The 23,709-nt window shown below is 51.9% G+C and overlaps 2 protein-coding genes across 4 annotated transcripts; both read left to right on the top strand.

Moving 5' to 3' along the window:
• Positions 1 to 157: 157 nt before the first annotated feature.
• On the top strand, positions 158 to 4,167 carry cd79a (CD79a molecule, immunoglobulin-associated alpha). Of its 2 annotated transcripts, none has more exons than XM_088621329.1 (5): positions 158 to 312; positions 1,346 to 1,714; positions 2,348 to 2,463; positions 3,313 to 3,363; positions 3,732 to 4,167. In XM_088621329.1, the coding sequence occupies exons 1-5, from the start codon at positions 279 to 281 to the stop codon at positions 3,846 to 3,848; spliced, it is 687 nt and encodes a 228-aa protein (XP_088477455.1). In that variant the 5' UTR covers positions 158 to 278; the 3' UTR covers positions 3,849 to 4,167. The 2 variants fall into 2 exon arrangements, with proteins under 2 accessions (XP_088477455.1, XP_088477453.1); XM_088621327.1 differs by having other exon boundaries at positions 3,292 to 3,363.
• Positions 4,168 to 6,444: 2,277 nt separating this feature from the next.
• On the top strand, positions 6,445 to 22,690 carry lipeb (lipase, hormone-sensitive b). 2 transcript variants are annotated; one of them, XM_088621213.1, is made up of 14 exons: positions 6,445 to 6,774; positions 12,030 to 12,301; positions 12,431 to 12,715; positions 13,198 to 13,288; positions 14,400 to 14,545; positions 14,634 to 14,819; positions 15,463 to 15,609; positions 15,795 to 15,939; positions 16,541 to 16,768; positions 16,845 to 16,988; positions 17,140 to 17,256; positions 18,139 to 18,329; positions 19,118 to 19,435; positions 19,540 to 22,690. In XM_088621213.1, exons 1-14 carry the CDS (start codon positions 6,708 to 6,710, stop codon positions 19,972 to 19,974), a joined length of 2,772 nt encoding a protein of 923 aa, XP_088477339.1. In that variant the 5' UTR covers positions 6,445 to 6,707; the 3' UTR covers positions 19,975 to 22,690. The 2 variants fall into 2 exon arrangements, with proteins under 2 accessions (XP_088477339.1, XP_088477340.1); XM_088621214.1 differs by lacking the exon at positions 17,140 to 17,256 and having other exon boundaries at positions 6,642 to 6,774.
• Positions 22,691 to 23,709: the final 1,019 nt, after the last annotated feature.

Genomic DNA, 23,709 nt, shown 5'->3' with positions numbered 1-23,709 from the left:
TCTGTGTGTCTGTGTAAGTATGAGAAGGCTGGGCTGTGTTAGTGTGTGTTATTGTGTGTGGGTGGTGTGAGAAGGCTGGGCTGTGTCGGGGTGCAGTGGTGTGTAGCTGGGTGTGGGAGCAGGGTTCCTGTGTGCAGACGATCACAGGCGAGCACAGAGCCCACCCTTCCTGACCCGGGGAGAGGAGAGAAGAGGAAGAGGGGGAGTGGAGAGGAGAGAGAGGAGGCGCTGCCAGACCAGAGGAGGCACACTCTGCACTCTGCCCGTGAGCCACGGTCATGGCGCGCTGGATCACACTGCTGGGCGTCGCGGGTGAGAGGGGCGATGGCGGCGGGGCTGGGGTTGTGTGTGTGTGTGATTGTGGTCCTGACCTGAACGGCCTCACTTCTGTAGATCAGGAATCGGTAACAATCGAGACAGTCCTCACGAGAAAGGAGGAGGAAGAGAAGAGTGTGTTACCATCAGTGTGTGTGTTACCGGCAGTGTGTGTGTTACTGTCAGTGTTCCTTATTGTGTGTCAGTGTGTGTGTTACCGTCAGTGTTCCTTATTGTGTGTCAGTGTGTCTGTTACCGTCAGTGTGTTACTGTCAGTGTGTGTGTAACTGTCAGTGTTCCTTATTGTGTGTCAGTGTGTCTGTTACCGTCAGTGTGTGTGTAACTGTCAGTGTTCCTTATTGTGTGCTCATTGCTGTGTGTATATTACTGTCAGTGTGTTCATTGTTGTGTGTATTACTGTCAGCATGTTCTATATTGTGTGTCGGTGTGTTTATTGCTGTGTGTTTCACTCTGGTTCTTCATTATTGTGTTTGCTCATCTCTGTGTCATTGTGTGATCTTCACAGTGCATTAGTTTATCCCAGTGTGTGTTTGTGTCTCAGTGTTTGTGTGTATCTTGGTATGTGTCTGTATCACAGTGTGCGTATTTGGGTATGTGTCTACAGTATCTCGGTGTGTGTGTGTATCGGTAAGTGTATGTGTATCTCGGTTTGTGTATTGTGTGTGTATCTTGGTGTGTGCATTGTGTATGTGTATCTCGGTGTGTGTATTGGTGTGTGTGTATCTTAGTGTGAGCGTGTATCAGTATTTTTAGATGCTCAGTTCTGCTCCACTGAACCTCATCTCCGCTCAGAGCAGCTGCAGTGAACAGGATGTTTTCATCACCTTCCTCCTCCTGCCACCTTCATCTTCCTCGCCCTCCCCTCCCCCTCCTCCTTCCACCTTCGTCTTCCTCGCCCTCCCCTCCTCCTCCTGCCACCTTCGTCTTCATCACCTTCCTCCTGCCACCTTCCTCTTCCTCGCCCCCCCGCGGAGATGGGCGCTCACGGGAGGCCCCTCTGTGTCCCCAGCTCTGTGTGCAGTAGGGGGCGCTTTCCTGCACAACGAGGTGGATCTGCAGGTCGAGCCCCCCTCCGTGCGCGTGGAGAGGCTGCAGACCGCCACCGTCACCTGCTGCTACAAGTCCGCGCGGGCGGGCCTCAGCGCGCGGTGGGAGGGCCTCGCCCCCGGGGCCGGGAACCGCACCGCCAGCCGCCAGCGGAACGTCACCCTGGATGACCGCGTCACTCGGGCGGAGGACAGGAAGGGCAACTGGACCTGCGTCACGCTGACCATCCGGCAGGCCACCGAGGACGACACCCAGCTGTACCGCTGCTCCCTGCGGGACAACACGTCGTCCACCCCGCTCCTCTCTCCCGGGACCTACCTGAAGATCTACAGTGAGTCCACACTGTCCCCCACACTGTCCACACTGACACACTCTGTCCCATACTGTCCCACGCAGGCACACACTGTCTCACACACTGACTCACACACTCACACTCTCTCTCACTGTCTCGCACTGACCCACACTCTCACACTGACTCGCACAGTCTCTCATTGACTCACTGACACACTGACACACTCTGTCCCATACTGTCCCACGCAGACACACACTGTCTCACACACTGACTCACACTCTCTCTCACTGTCTCGCACTGACCCACACTCTCACACTGACTCGCACAGTCTCTCATTGACACACTGACACACTCTGTCCCATACTGTCCCACGCAGACACACACTGTCTCACACACTCACACTCTCTCTCTCACTGTCTCGCACTGACCCACACTCTCACACTGACTCGCGCAGTCTCTCATTGACTCACTGACACACAGACCTTCTCTCCTAGTATTAGGCAGAAAGAAAATCACACTCACAGAAAAGCTCTGATACACCAACTCTTTTAATCTTTAAAAAACCTGATTTTATTTGAAAAATAAACTTAGATGGTGACTTCTAATCCTCTCTCTACCTCCCCTCTCTGTCCTTCTTGGTGTCTGTCTCTCCCTCCTAATTTCCTCTCCAAGATACCTCAGAAAAACTGATCAACCTCAGTGAGAGGACCAAGAACCATCTCATTGTGTTGCAGGCAGTGATTCTGATGCTGTGTGTATTATTGCCAGGAACTGCCCTGCTGTGCAAGGTACTGACCCCTGCACTCACATACAAGACAGGGCAATCTAGTGTCTAGTAAAGACGCAATCTTCTAATAGTCACTGTGTTTCATATGTGAAATATTACAGTCAGGGTTCAGTAAAGACACAGTCCTGTAATGATGACTGTGCTTCCTCTATAAAATAGTATAGTCTGAGTTCAGTAAAGACAGTCCTGTAATCATCACTGTTACATATATAAGATATTTTAGTCAGTGTTCAGTAAACACAGGCATGTAATAATCACTGTGCTTCATGTATAAAATATCATAATGTTCTGTAAACACAGTCCTTTTAATACATGAAACACAGTGACTATGACAGGATTGTAGTTACCTTGGCTGTGATTTTTTAAACATATTACAGTCAGCATTCAGTAAATACACAGTCCCATAATAGTCATAATACTTCCTGTATAAAACAGGAAATGTTACAGAAGTGTTACATATTACAGTCAGTGTTCAGTAAAGACACAGGCCTGTAATAGTCACTGTGCTTCCTGTATAAAATATTACAGTCAGTGCTAAGTAAAGACACAGTCCTGTGATAATCACTGTGCTTCATGTTGAAAATACTGCAGTCAGTGTTCAGGATAGACACAGCCCTGTAATAGTCACTGTGATCTATGTATAAATGATTACAGTCAGAGGTCAATAAAGACAGTACTATAATAGTGTGCTCCGTACATGAAATATTAGTCAGTATTCAGTAATGAAACAGTCCTATAACAGTATTCAGTGAAGATACTGTAATAGTCACTGTGTGTTGTGCTGAAGCATCATTATAGTTGTACTTAGTGTCTCTTTCCTTATCTAAAGGCGAAGCAACAGAGTGAAAAGTCCCTGGATTTTAAGAAGAAGAGGAGAGAGGAGGAGGAGAATATCTATGAGGTGAGAAGAATATGAAATGACAGAACAGATAGAGAATGTTGCCTTTGGTGTGATTTTTTGTGTATTTTTTCTGTATAATTACTGCATATCCTCCTGCATTATTTAAATTATTGCCTCAGTTCTCTCACACACTTCAGTGTGTTTATGACTGAGGGATTATCTGTGTTCTCCTCTCTCTCACTGTGTCTCCTGTCCTGCTGTGTGTGTTTATTACTGGGGGATTCTCTGTGATCTCCTCTCTCTCACTGTCTCCTGTCCTACAGTGTGTGTTTATTACTGAGGGATTCTCTGTGTTCTCCTCTCTCTCAGTGTGTCTCCTGTCCTACTGTGTGTGTTCACTTCTCAAGGAGTCTCCTGTCTCTCTCCAGGGTCTCAATCTGGATGAGTGCTCCATGTATCATGACATATCCCGATCCAAAGTCCATGGACCCTATGAGGATGTTGCCAACCTGAGGGGCTCGGACATCCAGCTGGAAAAACCCTGAGAGAATTGTGGCAGTGGGAGTGGGAGTGGGCTGGAGTAGCACTGGAGTGGGACTGGAATAGGAAAAGGAGAGGGACGGGAGGGGGGAGAGGAGACACAAACAGAGAGGTCAGGAGAAGGAGAAAAGGGAGAGGGTGGGAGGGAGATTTCTGTAGGCAGAGTTGCTCTTTCCTCAGTATCCTGCTAGTTGTTCTGTTCTGTACGTGTTCTTTTTTACGGAGTAGTTCAGGAACTGTTGTAGCTATGTGTTGTCTGCTGCTGTGCTTTAGCAATACTGGAACAGCTCACTCATGTCAATAAAGCCCTTTGAATTGAACAGATTTTAATTGAGAGATGATTGATTACTAAATACAACACCAAGGTGTTCTTACAGTTAGAGCAAAGCACATCACAGTTCCACAGTCAAGCTAAAAGCACACTATAGTTTCTGGAAGGTAATTGTGGTGTAGCACTGTGGTAAAACACAGGACACTGCAGTAAATCCCAGTGAAATCAGCGTAAAACATACCAGCAGCTATTACAACCCAGTAACTCCCAGCTGGCAGCTCACCCTGCGTCTGTGTGGGTCCTAATGCCCCAGTATAGTGAGGGGGACACTAGACTGTGAAAGAGTGCCATCCTTCAAACCCCAGACCTGGCCAAATGTACCCATCATGGCCTCTTAATAATCCCTGATAATCTAAACTGGCTCCATCCCTCTGCTCTCCTCCCCACTGAGAGCTGGTGTGTGGGGAGCAGACTGGCGCATCATCCAGGTGGGGCTGCACACTGGTGGTGGAGGTGATGCTCATTACCTGTAAAGCACTGTAAAGTGCTGCAGAAGTGATGATAATAATGATGTTGATGATTAAAAGACAGTACATTGCAGTAAGGCCCAGTGAGATCGGGATGAAAACGGTGGAGTACGGGGTATAAGCAGGGTTTCCCACAGGAGTCCCTGTGCCTTAACGTGTGGTCGTGTGTGTACTGTATATACTGACACAGAGAAATGAAGTCAGCTGCAGTGTTACTTAGTGATCAGCAGGTGGGGCTGTAGCAGTGTTGCTGCAGTCTGACGAGCGGTGTGGTGTGTTAGAAGACACAGCATTGTGTCCAGCGTGTGTCTGTGAGTGTGTGTCCAGCGCGTGTCTGTGAGTGTGTGTCCAGCGTGTGTCTGTGAGTGTGTGTCCAGCGTGTGTCTGTGAGTGTGTGTCCAGCGTGTGTCTGTGACTGTGTGTCCAGTGTGTATATGTTTCTGTGTGTGTGAGACAGTGACTCAGCAGCAGAGATAGACTGTTCCTTAGTGCTCATCTCCAGAGTGACCCACAGCCTCCAGTTCAAGCTAATCTTTCCTTGGTCTGGAACTGGCTGGGCTGCAGTTCAATACATCTGCCCTGGCTCACCCAGGCTGAGGCTGTTTGTCTCCTTAGTGTGCTGTTTGTTTAACCTGGAACAAACTTCACACCCCAGCAGCCTCGGCACAGCTGTCCTGTCATTACGCCATGTGGGTGAGGCAGCCTGCAGGGTCAGAGTCTTCAGCTCACTGCTCCCTGCCCTCCTAGACACTCCAGAGCACCCTGTCCTTCTCCGCCCACTGCTGGAGATGCTGCTGTCCCTGCCAATCCGGAGTCTCACTGTGCTCTGTGTCAGCGTTACAGGTAGAGACACAGCCCTTATAGAGTCAGGATACTCATCTCCCTGCAGTCTGGAGCAGAGAGCTTTAAAGGAGCCCCAGTCACACTATGATCTGTGTCAGTGTTACAGGTAGAGACACAGCCCTTATAGAGTCAGGAGACTCATCTCCCTGCAGTCTGGAGCAGAGAGCTTTAAAGGAGCCCCAGTCTCACTGTGACCTGTGTCAGTGTTACAGGTAGAGACACAGCCCTTATAGAGTCAGGAGACTCATCTCCCTGCAGTCTGGAGCAGAGAGCTTTAAAGGAGCCCCAGTCTCACTGTGACCTGTGTCAGTGTTACAGGTAGAGACACAGCCCTTATAGAGTCAGGATACTCATCTCCCTGCAGTCTGGAGCAGAGAGCTTTAAAGGAGCCCCAGTCTCACTGTGACCTGTGTCAGTGTTACAGGTAGAGACACAGCCCTTATAGAGTCAGGAGACTCATCTCCCTGCAGTCTGGAGCAGAGAGCTTTAAAGGAGCCCCAGTCTCACTGTGACCTGTGTCAGTGTTACAGGTAGAGACACAGCCCTTATAGAGTCAGGAGACTCATCTCCCTGCAGTCTGGAGCAGAGAGCTTTAAAGGAGCCCCAGTCTCACTGTGACCTGTGTCTCCTTGCAGTTATAAATATCAATAACTTTTATATCAATAAAATAATGTTAAGTTCTCGATGACAATTAGCAGGATACAGGTAAAGGTTAATTTCATGCTGAAAGGAAAAGAAAAGAGACAACGTTCCGGCTGTGCAGGATGTTTTGCAAATTCACTTATTTATCTGTATTTGTTTCATTTGTTTCTCGCAGCTTGAAAGACACATTTTTAAAGACAGCTTGCACGGCAGTTCGAAGGTCTGTAGCATTCCTTTTGGGATAAGATAGGATATATTTCGAAAATGTGGGCGTCCTGGATTCCTCAAAGCTGTGCCTGAGTGGTTATCCTGAGTGGTTGTGCTTAGATTTTGGTTGGCGTCGATATAGGAAACATTACGGTAAACTCTGCTCCAGGCGTCATGCGGGGCGGGGTTTATTTCCAAAAGGCCGAGCTCATAGAAGGAAAAAGGCGGGCGGTTGCTCTTAGCAACTAGGCTCGATAGGGAGGGAATTAGCGGAAGCGAGATGGCGATTGGCGGAGGCGGTCACGGCGAGGCGGGACCCGGATGAGCTGGGGGAGGAGTCTGCTAGGGGGCGGTGCTGAGGAGGGCAGGGAAAGATGGCGACCGGGAAGGAAGCAGGGAGCGGACCGCAGAATGGGGTCCGTCTCAGCCCGGCAGATCCAGGTAAGGGCCGGGTCCTGCAGGGGAGCCCCTGCCTGTGCTCCCGCGGGGGGGTGTCGGGGTGGTGGGGTCGCGGCGGCGAGTTAGCTGCGGTAACTCAAGGCGCCCCGTCGGATCCCCGGGGACCGGGGTACCCGACCGGGAGAGTCAGCGCTGCTCAACGGCGGCGCGTCTCTGTCAGAGATGACGTCCGTATCAGGCGCTTTCCTGTATATAGCGCCTTGAAACCGGGCTTCCTGAGCCGTCCCGGCGCTGCTCTGGCAGTGACCGGTCCTGACGAGTCGGTTCACGCCGGACGTTACCGTCCGCGGTTCGGTGCGCCAGGGGCGGCTCGACCAGAACATCTCGTTGCCTGTGTGCGTGCCGAGATGTGTGCTGGAAACCCGGTTCTGCACTCTGAGACACAAGGATTGAGAAATGAACATTGATATGTGCACTATAGTAGAGTGTACACTAATACACCCTGGGCACTATAGTAGCGTATACACCAATACACTGGGCACTGGTCGTAGTACATCGTGTCCTGTACAGTAGTATACACCAATACACTGTCTTGTACTATTTTATAAAGTAATACACTCGTGTGTTTAGCTGTTAGTTCTCACAGAGCTGACACTGAGTGTGAACCAGTGTGTTCATTCTCTTTTCTGTGTCTGTGCCTCATCAGCTCTCCTCTCTGTCCCCAGACTGACCAATCAATCAAGTTGATCACGCTGATAATGACGGGTGTTTGGGTGCAAAGGACATTTACCTCAGAAACAAAGATATCTTAGCCCAGGCATAGTCATGCACACTCACACACTCTGTGTCTATATACAGTATAAGGGCTGTGTCTCTACCTGTAACACTGACACAGGTCACAGTGAGACTGGGGCTCCTTTAAAGCTCTCTGCTCCAGACTGCAGGGAGATGAGTCTCCTGACTCTATAAGGGCTGTGTCTCTACCTGTAACACTGACACAGATCACACTGTGACTGGGGCTCCTTTAAAGCTCTCTGCTCCAGACTGCAGGGAGATGAGTCTCCTGACTCTATAAGGGCTGTGACTCTACCTGTAACACTGACACAGATCACAGTGAGACTGGGGCTCCTTTAAAGCTCTCTGCTCCAGACTGCAGGGAGATGAGTCTCCTGACTCTATAAGGGCTGTGTCTCTACCTGTAACACTGACACAGATCACAGTGAGACTGGGGCTCCTTTAAAGCTCTCTGCTCCAGACTGCAGGGAGATGAGTCTCCTGACTCTATAAGGGCTGTGTCTCTACCTGTAACACTGACACAGGTCACAGTGAGACTGGGGCTCCTTTAAAGCTCTCTGCTCCAGACTGCAGGGAGATGAGTCTCCTGACTCTATAAGGGCTGTGTCTCTACCTGTAACACTGACACAGGTCACAGTGAGACTGGGGCTCCTTTAAAGCTCTCTGCTCCAGACTGCAGGGAGATGAGTACTGGGTCTCTCAGTCCTAGTACCAGTGTTCAGCCTGTTTTCCAGTCCGGCGCTGTGCTCAGGTCTCTGTGTCCCAGGGTCAGCCTGCGGGCTGTGAAGAGTCAGAATTGTGTGAGAGGTCGTGTTTGTTTTCCTGTGCTCTTGGTGAGAACAGCCAGCGAGAGGGAAGGTCGCCAGCGCGCGGCGCCCAGTGGCGCTGCCTGCCAGTCATGTCCAAGGTCACTGGCGCACCGAGGCCGAGAGATTCGGGGAACGAGCAGGACGCAGATGGACAGTAAAAATAGTCTCAGGGAGAGAGAGAGGGAGTGAGAGAGGGAGAGACACAGACAGAGGGAGTGAGAGTGGGGGGAGAGAGATGGGGGGAGAAAGGGAGGAAGAGAGGGAGAGAGAGAGTGAGAAAGGGGGTGAGATGAAGAGGGGGAGTGAGAGGGATGAGGAGTGAGAGAAGGAGAGGAAGAGGGAGGAAAAGGGGGAGGGAGAGAGGGATGAGGAGGGAGAGAGGGAGAGGAAGAGGGGGAGTTGTTGTGTGTGGAGGTTTTCCTGCTGTGTGGGTGAGGAGTCAGTGGAGTACAGCTCAGGGAGTGTTGGGATGTAGCAGGGGGGAGAGGGGCCTGTGGCCAAGATGGAGTTGATAACGAGATGCTGAGACACAGCTCAGGTTTGCAGCAACCCCTGCTCAACCTCTTCAGCCTCATACCGAGAGCTGGGTGTTTCTCTGAGGACCTGACCTCAGTAACTTCTGGGAGATGAATATCCTGACTCTATAAGGGCTGTGTCTCTACCTGTAACACTGACACAGGCCACAGTGAGACTGGGGCTCCTTTAAAGCTCTCTGCTCCAGACTGCAGGGAGATGAGTCTCCTGACTCTATAAGGGCTGTGTCTCTACCTGTAACACTGACACAGGTCACAGTGAGACTGGGGCTCCTTTAAAGCTCTCTGCTCCAGACTGCAGGGAGATGAGTCTCCTGACTCTATAAGGGCTGTGTCTCTACCTGTAACACTGACACAGGTCACAGTGAGACTGGGGCTCCTTTAAAGCTCTCTGCTCCAGACTGCAGGGAGATGAGTCTCCTGACTCTATAAGGGCTGTGTCTCTACCTGTAACACTGACACAGAGCACAGTGAGACTGGGGCTCCTTTAAAGCTCTCTGCTCCAGACTGCAGGGAGTTGAGTCTCCTGACTCTATAAGGGCTGTGTCTCTACCTGTAACACTGACAGGTCACAGTGAGACTGGGGCTCCTTTAAAGCTCTCTGCTCCAGACTGCAGGGAGATGAGTCTCCTGACTCTATAAGGGCTGTGTCTCTACCTGTAACACTGACACAGGTCAAGGTGAGACTGTGTAACCTTGAGAGGTGTATTGCCTGAATACTGGCCTTTCTTGCTGGTAACGCGAGGCAAACCAGGCTGTCCAGAGAGGACAAGCTCAGTGACCACTGCCTGAACAGAGAAGCCGGATAACAAAGAGCCTCCTAAAAAATGTGTTTTTTTGCTGCAGATGTTTTTGTTGATTGTTATTGCTTTGGGAACACAGTAATTCACTGTCGGGCCAATAGAGCTGTAGAATGTGAATGAGAGAGAGAGGCGGGGAGGCTGAGGGAGGGAGAGAGAGGGGTAAGACTAGACTCTCTGTCCCTCCCTCAGAGTGGCCAAGTTCACAGAACAAGCAGCACTTTGAAGGACAACCATGAGTGCAGACAAGGGTATGGCCTTTTTTTTTTGTTATTATTATTGATTTTGTTGTTGTTATTATTATTGATGTTGTTGATCTGATGATGATGAAGGAGTGTTAGTGTGAAGATACAGAGGAGCTGGACTGAGTGTCTCTACAGTTACTCTACAGCTCTGATGATGATGGAGTGTTAGTGTGAAGATACAGATGAGCTGGACTGAGTGTCTCTACAGTTACTCTACAGCTCTGATGATGATGAAGGAGTGTTAGTGTGAAGATACAGATGAGCTGGACTGAGTGTCTCTACAGTGACTCTCCAGCTCTGATGATGATGAAGGAGTATTAGTGTGAAGATACAGAGGAGCTGGACTGAGTGTCTCTACAGTGACTCTACAGCTCTGATGATGATGAAGGTGAAGGTACAGGAGATCAGTATTAAACACACACAGTAAGACGGGAGACGCAGTTCCTCAGCTGCTGGGTAGTGGCAGGGTTTGTAGCGAGTTTGTCCGCATTGCTCAGCACACATTCTGGACTGCATGCCAGTCCGGAGCAGCTCTCTCCTCTCTCCATCCGTCTCCCTCCTCCTCCCTCTTTCCTCTTCCTCACTTCTCTCTCTTCCTCTCTTCTTTCCCTCACTCCTCTCTGCTCTCCTCTCTCTTCCATCTTTGTTTTCTCCTCTCTCCTCTCCCTGTGCATTTGACACAGTCAGCCTGCCAGACGGACAGGACCCTGTGCCAGGCACTGACACGCACACACTCTCACACACGCACAAACTCTCACACATGCACACACTGACACGCACACACTTGCAAACTCACACACGCTCACACACGCACTGCTCTAACTATAGACACTGCGCTCGTGACTCGAGAGGGAGCGGGCAGTGGACTGGGCTGGGAGGGATTCCTTTGTTAAAGTCCATGACCAGTGTGGAAACACACAGACACTCCAGATTCTCTTATAACAGCCTGTGACCAGTGTGTAAAGACACAGACACTCCAGATTCTCTTATAAGAGCCTGAGACCAGTGTGTAAAGACACAGACACTCCAGATTCTCTCATAAGAGCCTGTGACCAGTGTGGAAACACACAGACACTCCAGATTCTCTCATAACAGCCTGAGACCAGTGTGTAAAGACACAGACACTCCAGATTCTCTCATAACAGCCTGTGGACAGTGTGGAAACACACAGACCCTCCAGATTCTCTTATAAGAGCCTGTGACCATTGTGGAAACACACAGACACTCCAGATTCTCTCATAACAGCCTGTGACCAGTGTGGAAACACACAGACACTCCAGATTCTCTTATTACAGCCTGTGACCAGTGTGTAAACACACAGACACTCCAGATTCTCTTATAACAGCCTGAGACCAGTGTGTAAAGACACAGACACTCCAGATTCTCTTATAACAGCCTGTGACCAGTGTGTAAACACACAGACACTCCAGATTCTCTTATAACAGCCTGTGACCAGTGTGTAAACACACAGACACTCCAGATTCTCTTATAACAGCCTGTGGACAGTGTGTAAACACACAGACACTCCAGAGTCTCTTATAACAGCCTGAGACCAGTGTGTTAACACACAGACACTCCAGATTCCCTCAGAACAGCCTGTGACCAGTGCGTGAAGACACTGTAACACTAGACGAGGTCTTGAGTAAAGGGCCTGTCTGCTGTCATCGGGTGTGGGGTTCCTACAGGTGAGCTTTCAGTTAGAAGCCAATACCTTTCCACAGTGTCGTCTTACAGCACAGGACACCAGGGAGAGACACTCTCATCCCCTCCACACACACACACACGCCTCTCTGATTACTGAACACTACTGACCGTGTCCCTGTCTCCTATCTGAGCACACAGACCTGGGATCGGGAGTGCAGTGTTACTGAACACGACTGACCGTGTTCCTGTCTCCCATCTGAGCACACAGACCTGGGATCAGGAGGGCAGTGTTACTGAACATGACTGACCGTGTTCCTGTCTCCTTTCTGACTACACAGACCTGTGGTCAGCAGTGCAGGGTTACTGAACAGTACTGTTGTGGTCAGCAGTGCAGGGTTACTGAACAGTACTGTTGTGGTCAGCAGTGCAGGGCTACTGGACCCTGCTGACCGTGTCCCTGTCTCCTCTCAGCTCCTGCCCCCCTCTCTCCGGCTGCGACGATGGACAGCCGGGCTGTCTTCTCCGCGCTGTACGATGTCTGCCAGGAGAACGTGCAGTTCTTCTCCGCGCAGCCAGGGGGCGGTGCGTCCGGCGAGGCTGCGCGCCGGTTTGTGGAGGCGTTTTCTCAGATCCAGGGCCACGCCCGCAGCCTGGAGCCCGTGATGGGCGGCTTCTCCGCACTGTGTCACGTCTTCGACTTCGACCCCCAAACACCAGCGAATGGATATCGCTCACTGATTAAGGTCTTTCAGTTAATGTACTGGAGTGTCCAGTCAGTGTGTCTGTATTAACCCCTCTCTCTCTCAGTGCAGTGTTAATGTACTGGAGTGTCCAGTCAGTGTGTCTGTATTAACCCCTCTCTCTGTCTTTAGGTCGTTCGATCCTGCCTTCTCCACATTGTCCATAAGGGGCGCTATATTGCAGCAAACAGACGCAGCATCTTCTTCAGAGCCAATCACAATGCAGCTGAGATGGAGGCCTACTGCTCTGCCCTCTGCCAGCTGAGGGCACTACTGTACCTGGCACAGCGTCTCCTTGCCGAAAATCGCCACGGAAACCTTTTTTTCGCAGAGGAGAGTGGCCTGAGCGAGCAGTTCGTACGCGAGTACTCAAGCATGCACAAGGGCTGCTTCTACGGGAGGTGCCTTGGGTTCCAGGTAATACAGAGAGGAGGAGGAAGTGGAGATGTGAGGGAGAGGAAGTGGAAGTGGAGAAATGGAGATCTGAGGGAGAGGAAGTGGAGATCTGAGGGGGAGGACGTGGAGATGTGAAGGAGAGGAAGTGGAGGGAGGAGGGGCAGGAAGTGGAGATGTGAGGGAGAGGAAGTGGAGGGAGGAGGGGCAGGAAGTGGAGATGTGAGGGAGAGGAAGTGGAGGGAGGAGGGGCAGGAAGTGGAGATGTGAGGGAGAGGAAGTGGAGGGAGGAGGGGCAGGAAGTGGAGATGTGAGGGAGAGGAAGTGGAGGGAGGAGGGGCAGGAAGTGGAGATGTGAGGGAGAGGAAGTGGAGAGAGGAGGGGCAGGAAGTGGAGAGAGGAGGGGCAGGAAGCGTAGTGTGGAGGAGGGGGAAGTAGAAAGATGAAGGGTACTCGTAGATTCAGATAGAAACTGCACCAACTCTATACCTTTCCCTCTGTCTCAGTTCACCCCAGCGATCCGACCCTTTCTTCAGACAATTTCCATCGGACTGGTGTCTTTCGGGGAGAACTACAGGAGACACCAGTCTGGGATCGGTGAGTCAGACAGACAGACAGACCGACTGACTCTCTGACACACTGACCGACTCGCCCTCTGACACACGGGGGACGCAGTCTCCGTGGCGTCGCAGACGGAAGCTCGCTCGCTGTGTCCAGCGGGGGGCAGGGCTGAGCACAGATGAGCCCCGAGACGAGGGCGGCTCTCAGACAGCCCTGTTAGCTGCTCCTGGCCGCCGGTGCCCTGTGCCTGCCCTGTCGGCGGGGGCTCTGAGCAGCTAGACTCCCAGAGCAGGAATCCCGCTCCTGTGGGGATTCCGTTGCTAAAACACGGATCTCCGCGCCCCTGTCCCTCGGGAATCCTTTCCCAGAATCCTCATCGGTGGACGTACTCGCCCAGCCCCCGATCCGGTGGGGCCCTGGCCGTATATTCCCGCTCTCCCACGCTGCTTCCGTTAGTATTCCGGAATGATTCCCAACACCGCGTCCCCGCGGAGGCGAAGCTACTTGAGAGTGGCGCGAGAGGGCCAAGAGCCAGGCGAACAGGGCCGCTTATGGGCGTCAGGAACGCCGCTGGGCACAGTGACCGAGAGGTCGAGCTTGGCTCTGCGCCGTGGTCTTGACCGCTGTCGCTGTGACCGGCGCAGTCTAACTCTGTGTTTCCTGCTCTTCGCTGCCACCCAGTGGAGGGAGGAGGGATTACACAGTATGGTGAGCAAGACTCTCGCTCCTCTCCATACCCGGGAAACACAAATCACTTCTGTTTTATAACCGTGCTTCTCTCAGTGCAGTGTTAATGTACTGGAGTGTCCAGTCAGTGTGTCTGTATGAACCCCTCTCTCTCAGTGCAGTGTTAATGTACTGGAGTGTCCAGTCAGTGTGTCTGTATTAACCCCTCTCTCTCAGTGCAGTGTTAATGTACTGGAGTGTCCAGTCAGTGTGTCTGTATTAACCCCTCTCTCTCAGTGCAGTGTTAATGTACTGGAGTGTCCAGTCAGTGTGTCTGTATTAACCCCTCTCTCTCTCAGTGCAGTGTTAATGTACTGGAGTGTCCAGTCAGTGTGCCTGTATTAACCCCTCTCTCTCAGTGCAGTGTTAATGCACTGGAGTGTCCTGTCAGTGTGTCTGTATTAACCCCTCTCTCTCTCAGGAGTGGCTGCTAGCTCGTTCTTTACCAGTGGGAAGTATGCCATTGACCCAGAACTCAGAGGAGCCGAGTTTGAGCGGATCACCCAGAACCTGGACGTCCAATTCTGGAAGACTTTCTGGAACATCACCGAGACAGAGGTGCTCTCGGTAAGAGGCACTGAGGCCTGTCCTCCACCCCAGCTGACCCGCTGGGCTTGCCACTGCTGACCAGTCTTCTGTCTTTCTCTGTCAACAGAGTCTGGCCAGCATGACGTCCACCACAGTACGGGTCAACCGCACCCTCTCCGTTCCCCCTGACCCCTTCGACATCCCGCTGGCCTCTGACCCCCGCCTCATGGTCACCATCACGCCCCCTGTGGCACACTGTGGCCCTGCACCTGTCCAGATGAGGCTACTGTCCTACGAACTGAGAGAGGGACAGGTTGGTGTGTCCAACTTAACCCCCCTCTCTCTCAGTGCAGTGTTAATGTACTGGAGTGTCCAGTCAGTGTGTCTGTATTAACGCCTCTCTCTCAGTGCAGTGTTCATGTACTGGAGTGTCCAGTCAGTGTGTCTGTATGAACCCCTCTCTCTCAGTGCAGTGTTCATGTACTGGAGTGTCCAGTCAGTGTGTCTGTATGAACCCCTCTCTCTCAGTGCAGTGTTAATGTACTGGAGTGTCCAGTCAGTGTGTCTGTATTAACGCCTCTCTCTCAGTGCAGTGTTAATGTACTGGAGTGTCCAGTCAGTGTGTCTGTATTAACGCCTCTCTCTCAGTGCAGTGTTCATGTACTGGAGTGTCCAGTCAGTGTGTCTGTATGAACCCCTCTCTCTCAGTGCAGTGTTAATGTACTGGAGTGTCCAGTCAGTGTGTCTGTATTAACCCCTCTCTCTCAGTGCAGTGTTAATGTACTGGAGTGTCCAGTCAGTGTGTCTGTATGAACCCCTCTCTCTCTCAGTGCAGTGTTAATGTACTGGAGTGTCCAGTCAGTGTGTCTGTATTAACCCCTCTGTCTCTCAGTGCAGTGTTAATGTACTGGAGTGTCCAGTCAGTGTGTCTGTATTAACCCCTCTCTCTCTCTCAGGACAGCGCGGAGCTGCTGTCCCTCTGTCGTTCCGAGGGCCCGTCTCTCTCTCTGGGGTTGAAGTCCAGGCCCTCTCCCTGTTCTCCCTGCCTCATCGTCCACTATCATGGTGGCGGCTTCGTCGCCCAGACCTCCAAATCCCATGAGGTACAGTGAGATGGAGAGAGGAATGGATGGAGGGATATAGAGGGAGGGAGAGAGGCTGTGTGGGCACACAGGCTGTGACAGTGAACCCCAGGGGTACCTGTGTACTGATCCTCAGTGTGTGTCCATCAGGCTGTGACAGACTGAACCCCAGGGGTCCTCATATGTGCCTCTGTCCTCCCTCTCAGCCCTATCTGAAGAGCTGGACTCAGGCTCTGGGGGTCCCCATTCTGTCAGTGGATTACTCACTCGCCCCTGAAGCCCCGTTTCCCCGAGCCCTGGAGGAGTGTTTCTACGCCTACTGCTGGGCTCTGAAGAACTGCCACCTCCTGGGTAATATACTGTACACACACACTGACACACACTGACTCTACTGCTGGGCTCTGAAGAACTGCCACCTCCTGGGTAATATACTGTACACACACACTGACACACACTGACACACTGCTGGGCTCTGAAGAACTGCCACCTCCTGGGTAATATACTGTACACACACACTGACACACACTGACTCTACTGCTGGGCTCTGAAGAACTGCCACCTCCTGGGTAATATACTGTACACACACTGACACACACTGACACACTGCTCACACACTGCTCACACACTGCTCACACACTGCTCACACACTGACACACTGCTCACACACTGACACACTGCTCACACACTGCTCACACACTGCTCACACACTGCTCACACACTGACACACTGCTCACACACTGACACACTGCTCACACACTGCTCACACACTGCTCACACACTGCTCACACACTGCTCACACACTGACACACTGCTCACACACTGACACACTGCTCACACACTGCTCACACACTGCTCACACACTGCTCACACACTGCTCACACACTGACACACACTGCTCTCACACACACTGCTCTCACACACTGGCACAGCCTCACTCTCCCCCCCTCCCCAGGCTGGACAGGAGAGCGCGTGTGCCTGGCGGGCGACAGCGCCGGGGGGAACCTGTGCCTCACCGTGTCGATGCGCGCGGCCTCCTTCGGCGTGCGGCCGCCGGACGGCATCATGGCGGCGTACCCGGCCACGCTGCTGACCGCCACCGCCTCGCCCTCGCGCCTGCTGACCCTCATCGACCCGCTGCTGCCCCTCAGCGTGCTGTCCAAGTGCCTGAGCGCCTACGCGGGTACGCGCCGCCGCCCGCCGCCCGCCGCCCGGCCCGGCCCGGCCGCCCGCTCACCGCCCTGTCCGTCCGCCGGCAGGCACGGAGCCGCAGGCCGACAGGCAGCTGGAGAAGCTGAGCGCCCTGTCCATGGTGCGCAGGGACACCGCCCTGCTGCTCCGAGACTTCCGGCAGGGAGCCAGCAACTGGATCCACTCCCTCCTGGACACCCGCCGGAGCGCCGGTACTGCGCCTCTCCGCTCCCCCAGTGTGTGTGCAGGAACACGTTCTCGGCACCAGTATCTTTGCCATTTGTCTGTATTAACTTGGCGTCTGTACTAATATGCGTGAGGGAGAAGCTCCTCCAGTATCCCAGACTCCCCGTTGTCTTTTAGTCTCTCTTGTCTCTGCAGTGTGTCAGCGCCTGTGGGCGTGCCTCAGGCGACCCTTGACCTTTCTGATGCACTATCTCCGCCTCCCAAGCCCCGCCTCTTCTTTCCAGCTGCCCCCTGGTAGGAGAGTCTCTCTCTGAAGTTACCTAGCAACGCCCATCACAAAGCCCCGCCCACCTGCTGTCGGCTTGGCCGGGGATTGGTGATTGAGCTGTCAGTCCGGAAAAACTAAAAGGCAGATTTAAAAGAATGGTGGTTATATTCCAATTCCAGCTATCTGTCTTGAAGAGTTAGAGTGCGACATAATCTGATGTTTCTCTGAACAAAAGAAAAGTAGGAATAAACAAAGAATTGTATTTTTCTTTCCACTGATGTCAGCTCAGTTACCCCCCTCCCTCACCCCGTGTAGGTCCCATGATGTCGTCCAGGCATGGTCACATGGCATGCCACCATCCTCCAATCGCCTCCCTCCCTCTCCCTTCCTGTGTCCTAGCAGCTGTTTCCCAGGCAACCGAGTCAGATGTTGTCTGTGAACCCAGTTAATCTCCTTTCGCATTCTCTGTCCACGCAGAGAGAGGAGCACAGTTCTGTCCCTCTCCACACAGAGAGAGAGAGGAGAGAGGGAGAGGAGGAGAGGGGAGAGAGGGAGATGAACTGAAGGAGAGAAAGGAATGGAGAGGAGAATACCCTTAGTGTGTCACACTTAAATATTTCCCCCCGGCATTTCCTGTGCATCTGTCTGTGCAGCTCTCTGGCTTTGCTGGGATTGAATGCCTGTAATTCCACACTGATCCATCTGTCTGGTCACTTACCTGCATGCTGCCCTGTCTCTCTGTCCACCTGTCTGTGGGCACACGGTGTCTCTCCAGTGGGAGACAGGCCCACACCTGTCTGTGGGCCCACGGTGTCTCTCCAGTGGGAGACAGGCCCACACCTGTCTGTGGGCACACGGTGTCTCTCCAGTGGGAGACAGGCCCACACCTGTCCTGTTCCGTCTCTCAGATTCGGTGAGGAAGAGTGTTTCTGAGGCGAGCCTCGGCTCACCACACTCCGATCCCCCGGTACCCCCAGTACCCCCGACCTCATTCTCAGTGAAGAGAGACTCCCTGAAGAGCAAAACCTGCCAGGACTTGGGCACCCACCGGCACAACTCCCCGGCAACCAGCACAGCGCCCCCCGACTCCCTGCACAAGGTACTGCACACCCCTTGCACTGTAGTGTTAATGTACTGGAGTGTCCAGTCAGTGTGTCTGTATTAACCCCTCTCTCTCAGTGCAGTGTTAATGTACTGGAGTGTCCAGTCAGTGTGTCTGTATTAACCCCTCTCTCTCTCAGTGCAGTGTTAATGTACTGGAGTGTCCAGTCAGTGTGTCTGTATTAACCCCTCTCTCTCTCAGTGCAGTGTTAATGTACTGGAGTGTCCAGTCAGTGTGTCTGTATTAACCCCTCTCTCTCTCAGTGCAGTGTTAATGTACTGGAGTGTCCAGTCAGTGTGTCTGTATTAACCCCTCTCTCTCTCAGTGCAGTGTTCATGTACTGGAGTGTCCAGTCAGTGTGTCTGTATTAACCCCTCTCTCTCAGTGCAGTGTTCATGTACTGGAGTGTCCAGTCAGTGTGTCTGTGTTAACCCCTCTCTCTCAGTGCAGTGTTCATGTAGTGCAGTGTTCAGTGTGTTTTAACCCCTCTCTCTCTCAGTGCAGTGTTCATGTACTGGAGTGTCCAGTCAGTGTGTCTGTATGAACCCCTCTCTCTCAGTGCAGTGTTAATGTACTGGAGTGTCCAGTCAGTGTGTCTGTATTAACCCCTCTCTCTCAGTGCAGTGTTCATGTACTGGAGTGTCCAGTCAGTGTGTCTGTGTTAACCCCTCTCTCTCAGTGCAGTGTTCATGTAGTGCAGTGTTCAGTGTGTTTTAACCCCTCTCTCTCAGTGCAGTGTTGATGTAGTGCAGTGCTCAGTGTTTATTGACCTCTCTGTGTCTCAGCCTGAAGACGTCAGCTTCTTCCTCACTGAAGATGACTCAGTGGAGTCCAGTGTTGGAGGGGGGCTGTCAGAGGGGGTCCCGTCACCACCTGTGTTAGATGTGCCGTCTCCAGAAAGCGCCCCTTTCTCTGGACCCTGTGGCCCCTCCTCCGAGCCCCCCAGCGCTGCCCCCGACTTCCCCGAGGGGTTCACGCCCCTGCGCTCGGAGCAGCTGGCAGAGATGAGGTTGCAGACTTCGCCGATCGTCAGGAACCCCTACATGTCGCCCCTGCTGGCCCCCGACAGCATGCTGAGAGGCCTGCCCCCTCTGCACATCGTGGTGAGAGAGCGGGGAGGGGGAGAGGAGGACAGGGGAGGAGGGAGAGTGGAGAGGGGGGGGGAGGAGGAGAGAGGTACTGATCTCTGGTATCCCCTCCCTGCCAGGCCTGCGCCTTGGACCCGATGCTGGACGACTCGGTGATGTTCGCCAAGCGCCTGCGGGCCGTCAACCAGCCGGTGACCCTGTGCGTGGTGGAGGACCTCCCTCATGGTTTCCTCAGCCTATCGCAGCTCTCCAGGGAGACCCGGGAGGCTGCCTCCATCTGCGTGGAGCGAATCAGAGAGATCTTCAGGCAGGAGGCCCCGCCCCGAATCCCGCCCCCACTGCAACAGGCCACCATTCGCAAGCATCGGAAGCTGGAGAGGACCAATCATACGCCGAGCCCCACCCCAGAGGTTAGAACAGGAGGGACCAAGCCTGAGTGGACCAATCGTGGGCCTGCTTCATCCCAGGGAGGTGGAGCCAGCAGCACGGAAGGGGAGGGGCTTACAGCCGGAGTGGCTCAGAGCAGCTCAGACTGTAGGGAGATTGGAGCCTGAGACAGAGATGGAGAGATGGAGAGAGGAAGGTTGAGGAAGGAGACCAGGGGGTGGAGAGACGAGCTGAGAGAGAGAGGATAGTGCCCCCTGTCTGCCTGGAGGCGCAGGAGGGTTTTTAATACTTTAAACAGCATCAGCAGCTTTGAGTCTGAAAGAGGAATTAGTTTGTGTGAAAAGAAGTATGCTGCACAGTGAACCAAACAGCACACAGACTGCACACATGCACACACAAAAAACACACTGATACAGCAGACTGCACACACAGACACACAAACACACACTTGCACAACAGACCACACAGACACACTGATAGACACGCACGCACACACACCACACACACACACACACACACACACACCCTTCAAGCCTTCTGCACTGCCTCTCTGCTGGGATGTCTGCAGTCTAACCTCATCCCCTGTTGCCTGATCTGCCCCAGATTTTCTAACTAGAAGCAAAGTTTTTAATAGAAGTTGTTACATTTTTATTAATGGGTTCACCTCAACCACTGAAATCTGCTTTCTTTTGGTAAGAACATTGTATCACCACTCGCTCTGATGTCAGTACATGTATTTACATGTTACTACACAGGCTTTTCCAACAGGAGAAATTACAGTTATCAGTTTTAAAAGGTTACTGAAAAACAAATTAACTGAAAGTTGACATCTTCAGTCTTGATAACTGTAATCTCACCAGTGGCCGCAGCTACAGCCACTGTTATTAACCACAGTTGCATCATTGATGCTTGTAATTACATTGTTATTAACTGTAGCTATGTCACATGAGTGTCATTACACTGTTTTCAACTGCATAATGGATAGATGTAATGACGTTTATTAACTACTACAGCAGCCATTGATGATGCTATTTACTCCAGATGTTGTTTACTACTTCAATTAAAGTGTTAAAGAAGTATCTACACAGGACTAATAACAGATAAGAGTTACAGTGTTACTAACTCCAGCAAGATTAATCTCTCATTCCCTAGATTGTTGAAATCCTTATTTTTAACAGTGTGCACATTGTTTTAGGCTGTTATTACGCAGTAATTAACTCTCATTAGCTGTCATTACAGTCTTTGACTGTACATTGTTACAGGCTGTAATTACATAGTAGTTAACTCTCTCAATAGCTGTGAATATAGTCTTGAACCATGTGTACATTTTTAAAGCCTGTATTTATGCAGTAATTAACTCTCTTATCTGTGATTACGGTCCTTAACCATGTGTACATGGTTACAGACTATAACTACATAGTAGTTAACACTCTCAGTAGCTGTGAGTACATTCTTTAACTGTTTGTCCATTGTTACAGGCTGTAATTACGTGGTTATAAGCTCTGTCAGTAGCTGTTATTATAGCCTTTCACCCTGTGTGCATTGTTACAGGCTGTAATTACACAGTAATGAACTCTCTCAGTAGCTGTGCTCCTGTCTAAAGGCTGCAGCTGTACTTTGTCACTGTAATCCCTCTGGTACCGAGTGTCTCTCCCAGGGACCCCCACCTGCGGGGCTCTGACTGCCCGAGCTGATCACCCCTGTGTCACCTCACCAGTACTGGGGTGCAAGAGGGCGTCGCCCGCCGTGTCTGCCAGCCCCTCCTGCTTCCGCCCGGCACTCAAGCTCTCTGATTGCTTAATTGGACCCTTTAATTGGATAATCACCTTGTGTGTCATGAGTGTCCTCAGCTCCTACAAGGAAATCCTCTGCCCCCCCCTGCCCAGGGAGAGGGTTGGCAGCAGTTTTAATCAGGCCCTCGTTAAGCCAATTAAGAGTCTGGCCAGGGCGCAGGTGGAGACGGGGCGGGGGCTCTGGGACAGGAGCTCATGGGGGGTTCCTCCCAGCACCTCGGATCTGCTGCTGAGCTTCGGCTCCGGAACGGCTCTTTCAGAGGGAGGAGTTTTGTTCGGGAACAAAAAGACGGGAGGAGACCGACCCAGCCAGCTCGATGGGGATGTGCCCCTCTTTCCCTCTGTCTCTGCCTCTCCTCTGTCTCCTTCCCTCTGTCTGTCTCTGCCTCTCCTCTGTCTCCCCCATCTCTCCTGCTTGTCTCTCTCTGTCCCCTCTCCTTCTCCTGCCTGTCTCTCTCTCCTGCCTGTCTCTCTCTATGTCCCCTCTCCTCCTCCTCCTGCCTGTCTCTCTCTCTCTCTCTCCTGCCTGTCTCGCTCTCTTGCTGTGTTCAGATGTTTGCTAGTTGTTGTTGATCCTGTCTGTCTTCATGTCTTTGTGCTCGTGGCCTCAGGTGGTTTTCTGCCTCGCTGTCCTCTCTGTGACCTCCCAGTCCGATGGGCTGCACTCTGCACTCTGTGGGTGGGGGTGAGAGGGGATAGGTCTTGTTAAGCTTTGGTTGGTCTCTAAAAACCTGTCTTTAGTTCTTTTATTGTGCTCTTTATTTTAATATAAATAACACTTGTTTAAAAAGTCCTGGTACGTTTCCCTGGGGACTGCATTAACAGTTGTGCCGCATACCTCTATGACATCACTTCCTGTAAAACGGTTTCTACCTGAAGTGCACCCTGTGTGACTTGAATGTCTGTATTCTTAAACAATAACTCTTGGAAAATTTATTTTTACTCCATGATGTTGTCATAATTTTTGTTAATATGCAAAATTCTAAAATGCTATATATGAATACAAATATACAGTATATGCTGTGGAATGCTTTCTGATTTTATCTGTATTTTTTCATTTTTAAAGGAATAAAAATATCTATTCTAAAAACTGAGTTCATCTTTGATTTGTTTATTATCCATATACATGCACATTTGGCACTTAGGTACTATTAACACTGCTGTCCCTCTCCTCTCACACTGCCCCTGAATTCACACACTGACACACCCCTGACTGGACTGGAGACACTGCTGTCCCTCTCCTCTCACACTGTCCCTGAATTCACAAACTGACACACCCCTGACTGGACTGGAGACACTGCTGTCCCTCTCCTCTCACACTGCCCCTGAATTCACACACTGACACACTCCTGACTGGACTGGAGACACTGCTGTCCCTCTCCTCTCACACTGCCCCTGAATTCACACACTGACACACTCCTGACTGGACTGGAGACACTGCTGTCCCTCTCCTCTCACACTGCCCCTGAATTCACACACTGACACACTCCTGACTGGACTGGAGACACTGCTGTCCCTCTCCTCTCACACTGCCCCTGAATTCACACACTGACACACACCTGACTGGACTGGAGACACTGCTAGGGAAAATGTTGTCCATCTCCTCTCACACTGTCCCTGAATTCACACACTGAGACACTGCTGACTGGACTGGAGACACTGCTGTCCCTCTCCTCTCACACTCCCCCTGAATTCACACACTGAGACACTCCTGACTGGATTGGAGACACTGCTGTCCCTCTCCTCTCACACTGCCCCTGAATTCACACACTGACACACTCCTGACTGGACTGGAGACACTGCTGTCCCTCTCCTCTCACACTGTCCCTGAATTCACAAACTGACACACCCCTGACTGGACTGGAGACACTGCTGTCCCTCTCCTCTCACACTGCCCCTGAATTCACACACTGACACACTCCTGACTGGACTGGAGACACTGCTGTCCCTCTCCTCTCACACTGCCCCTGAATTCACACACTGACACACTCCTGACTGGACTGGAGACACTGCTGTCCCTCTCCTCTCACACTGCCCCTGAATTCACACACTGACACACTCCTGACTGGACTGGAGACACTGCTGTCCCTCTCCTCTCACACTGCCCCT

Source organism: Lepisosteus platostomus, chromosome 26 (assembly GCF_059453375.1).
Source record: "Lepisosteus platostomus isolate fLepPlt1 chromosome 26, fLepPlt1.hap1, whole genome shotgun sequence".
NCBI lineage: Eukaryota > Metazoa > Chordata > Actinopteri > Semionotiformes > Lepisosteidae > Lepisosteus > Lepisosteus platostomus.
Note: the sequence above shows the minus strand (reverse complement) of the source record. Positions and strands in the feature narration are given on the sequence as shown.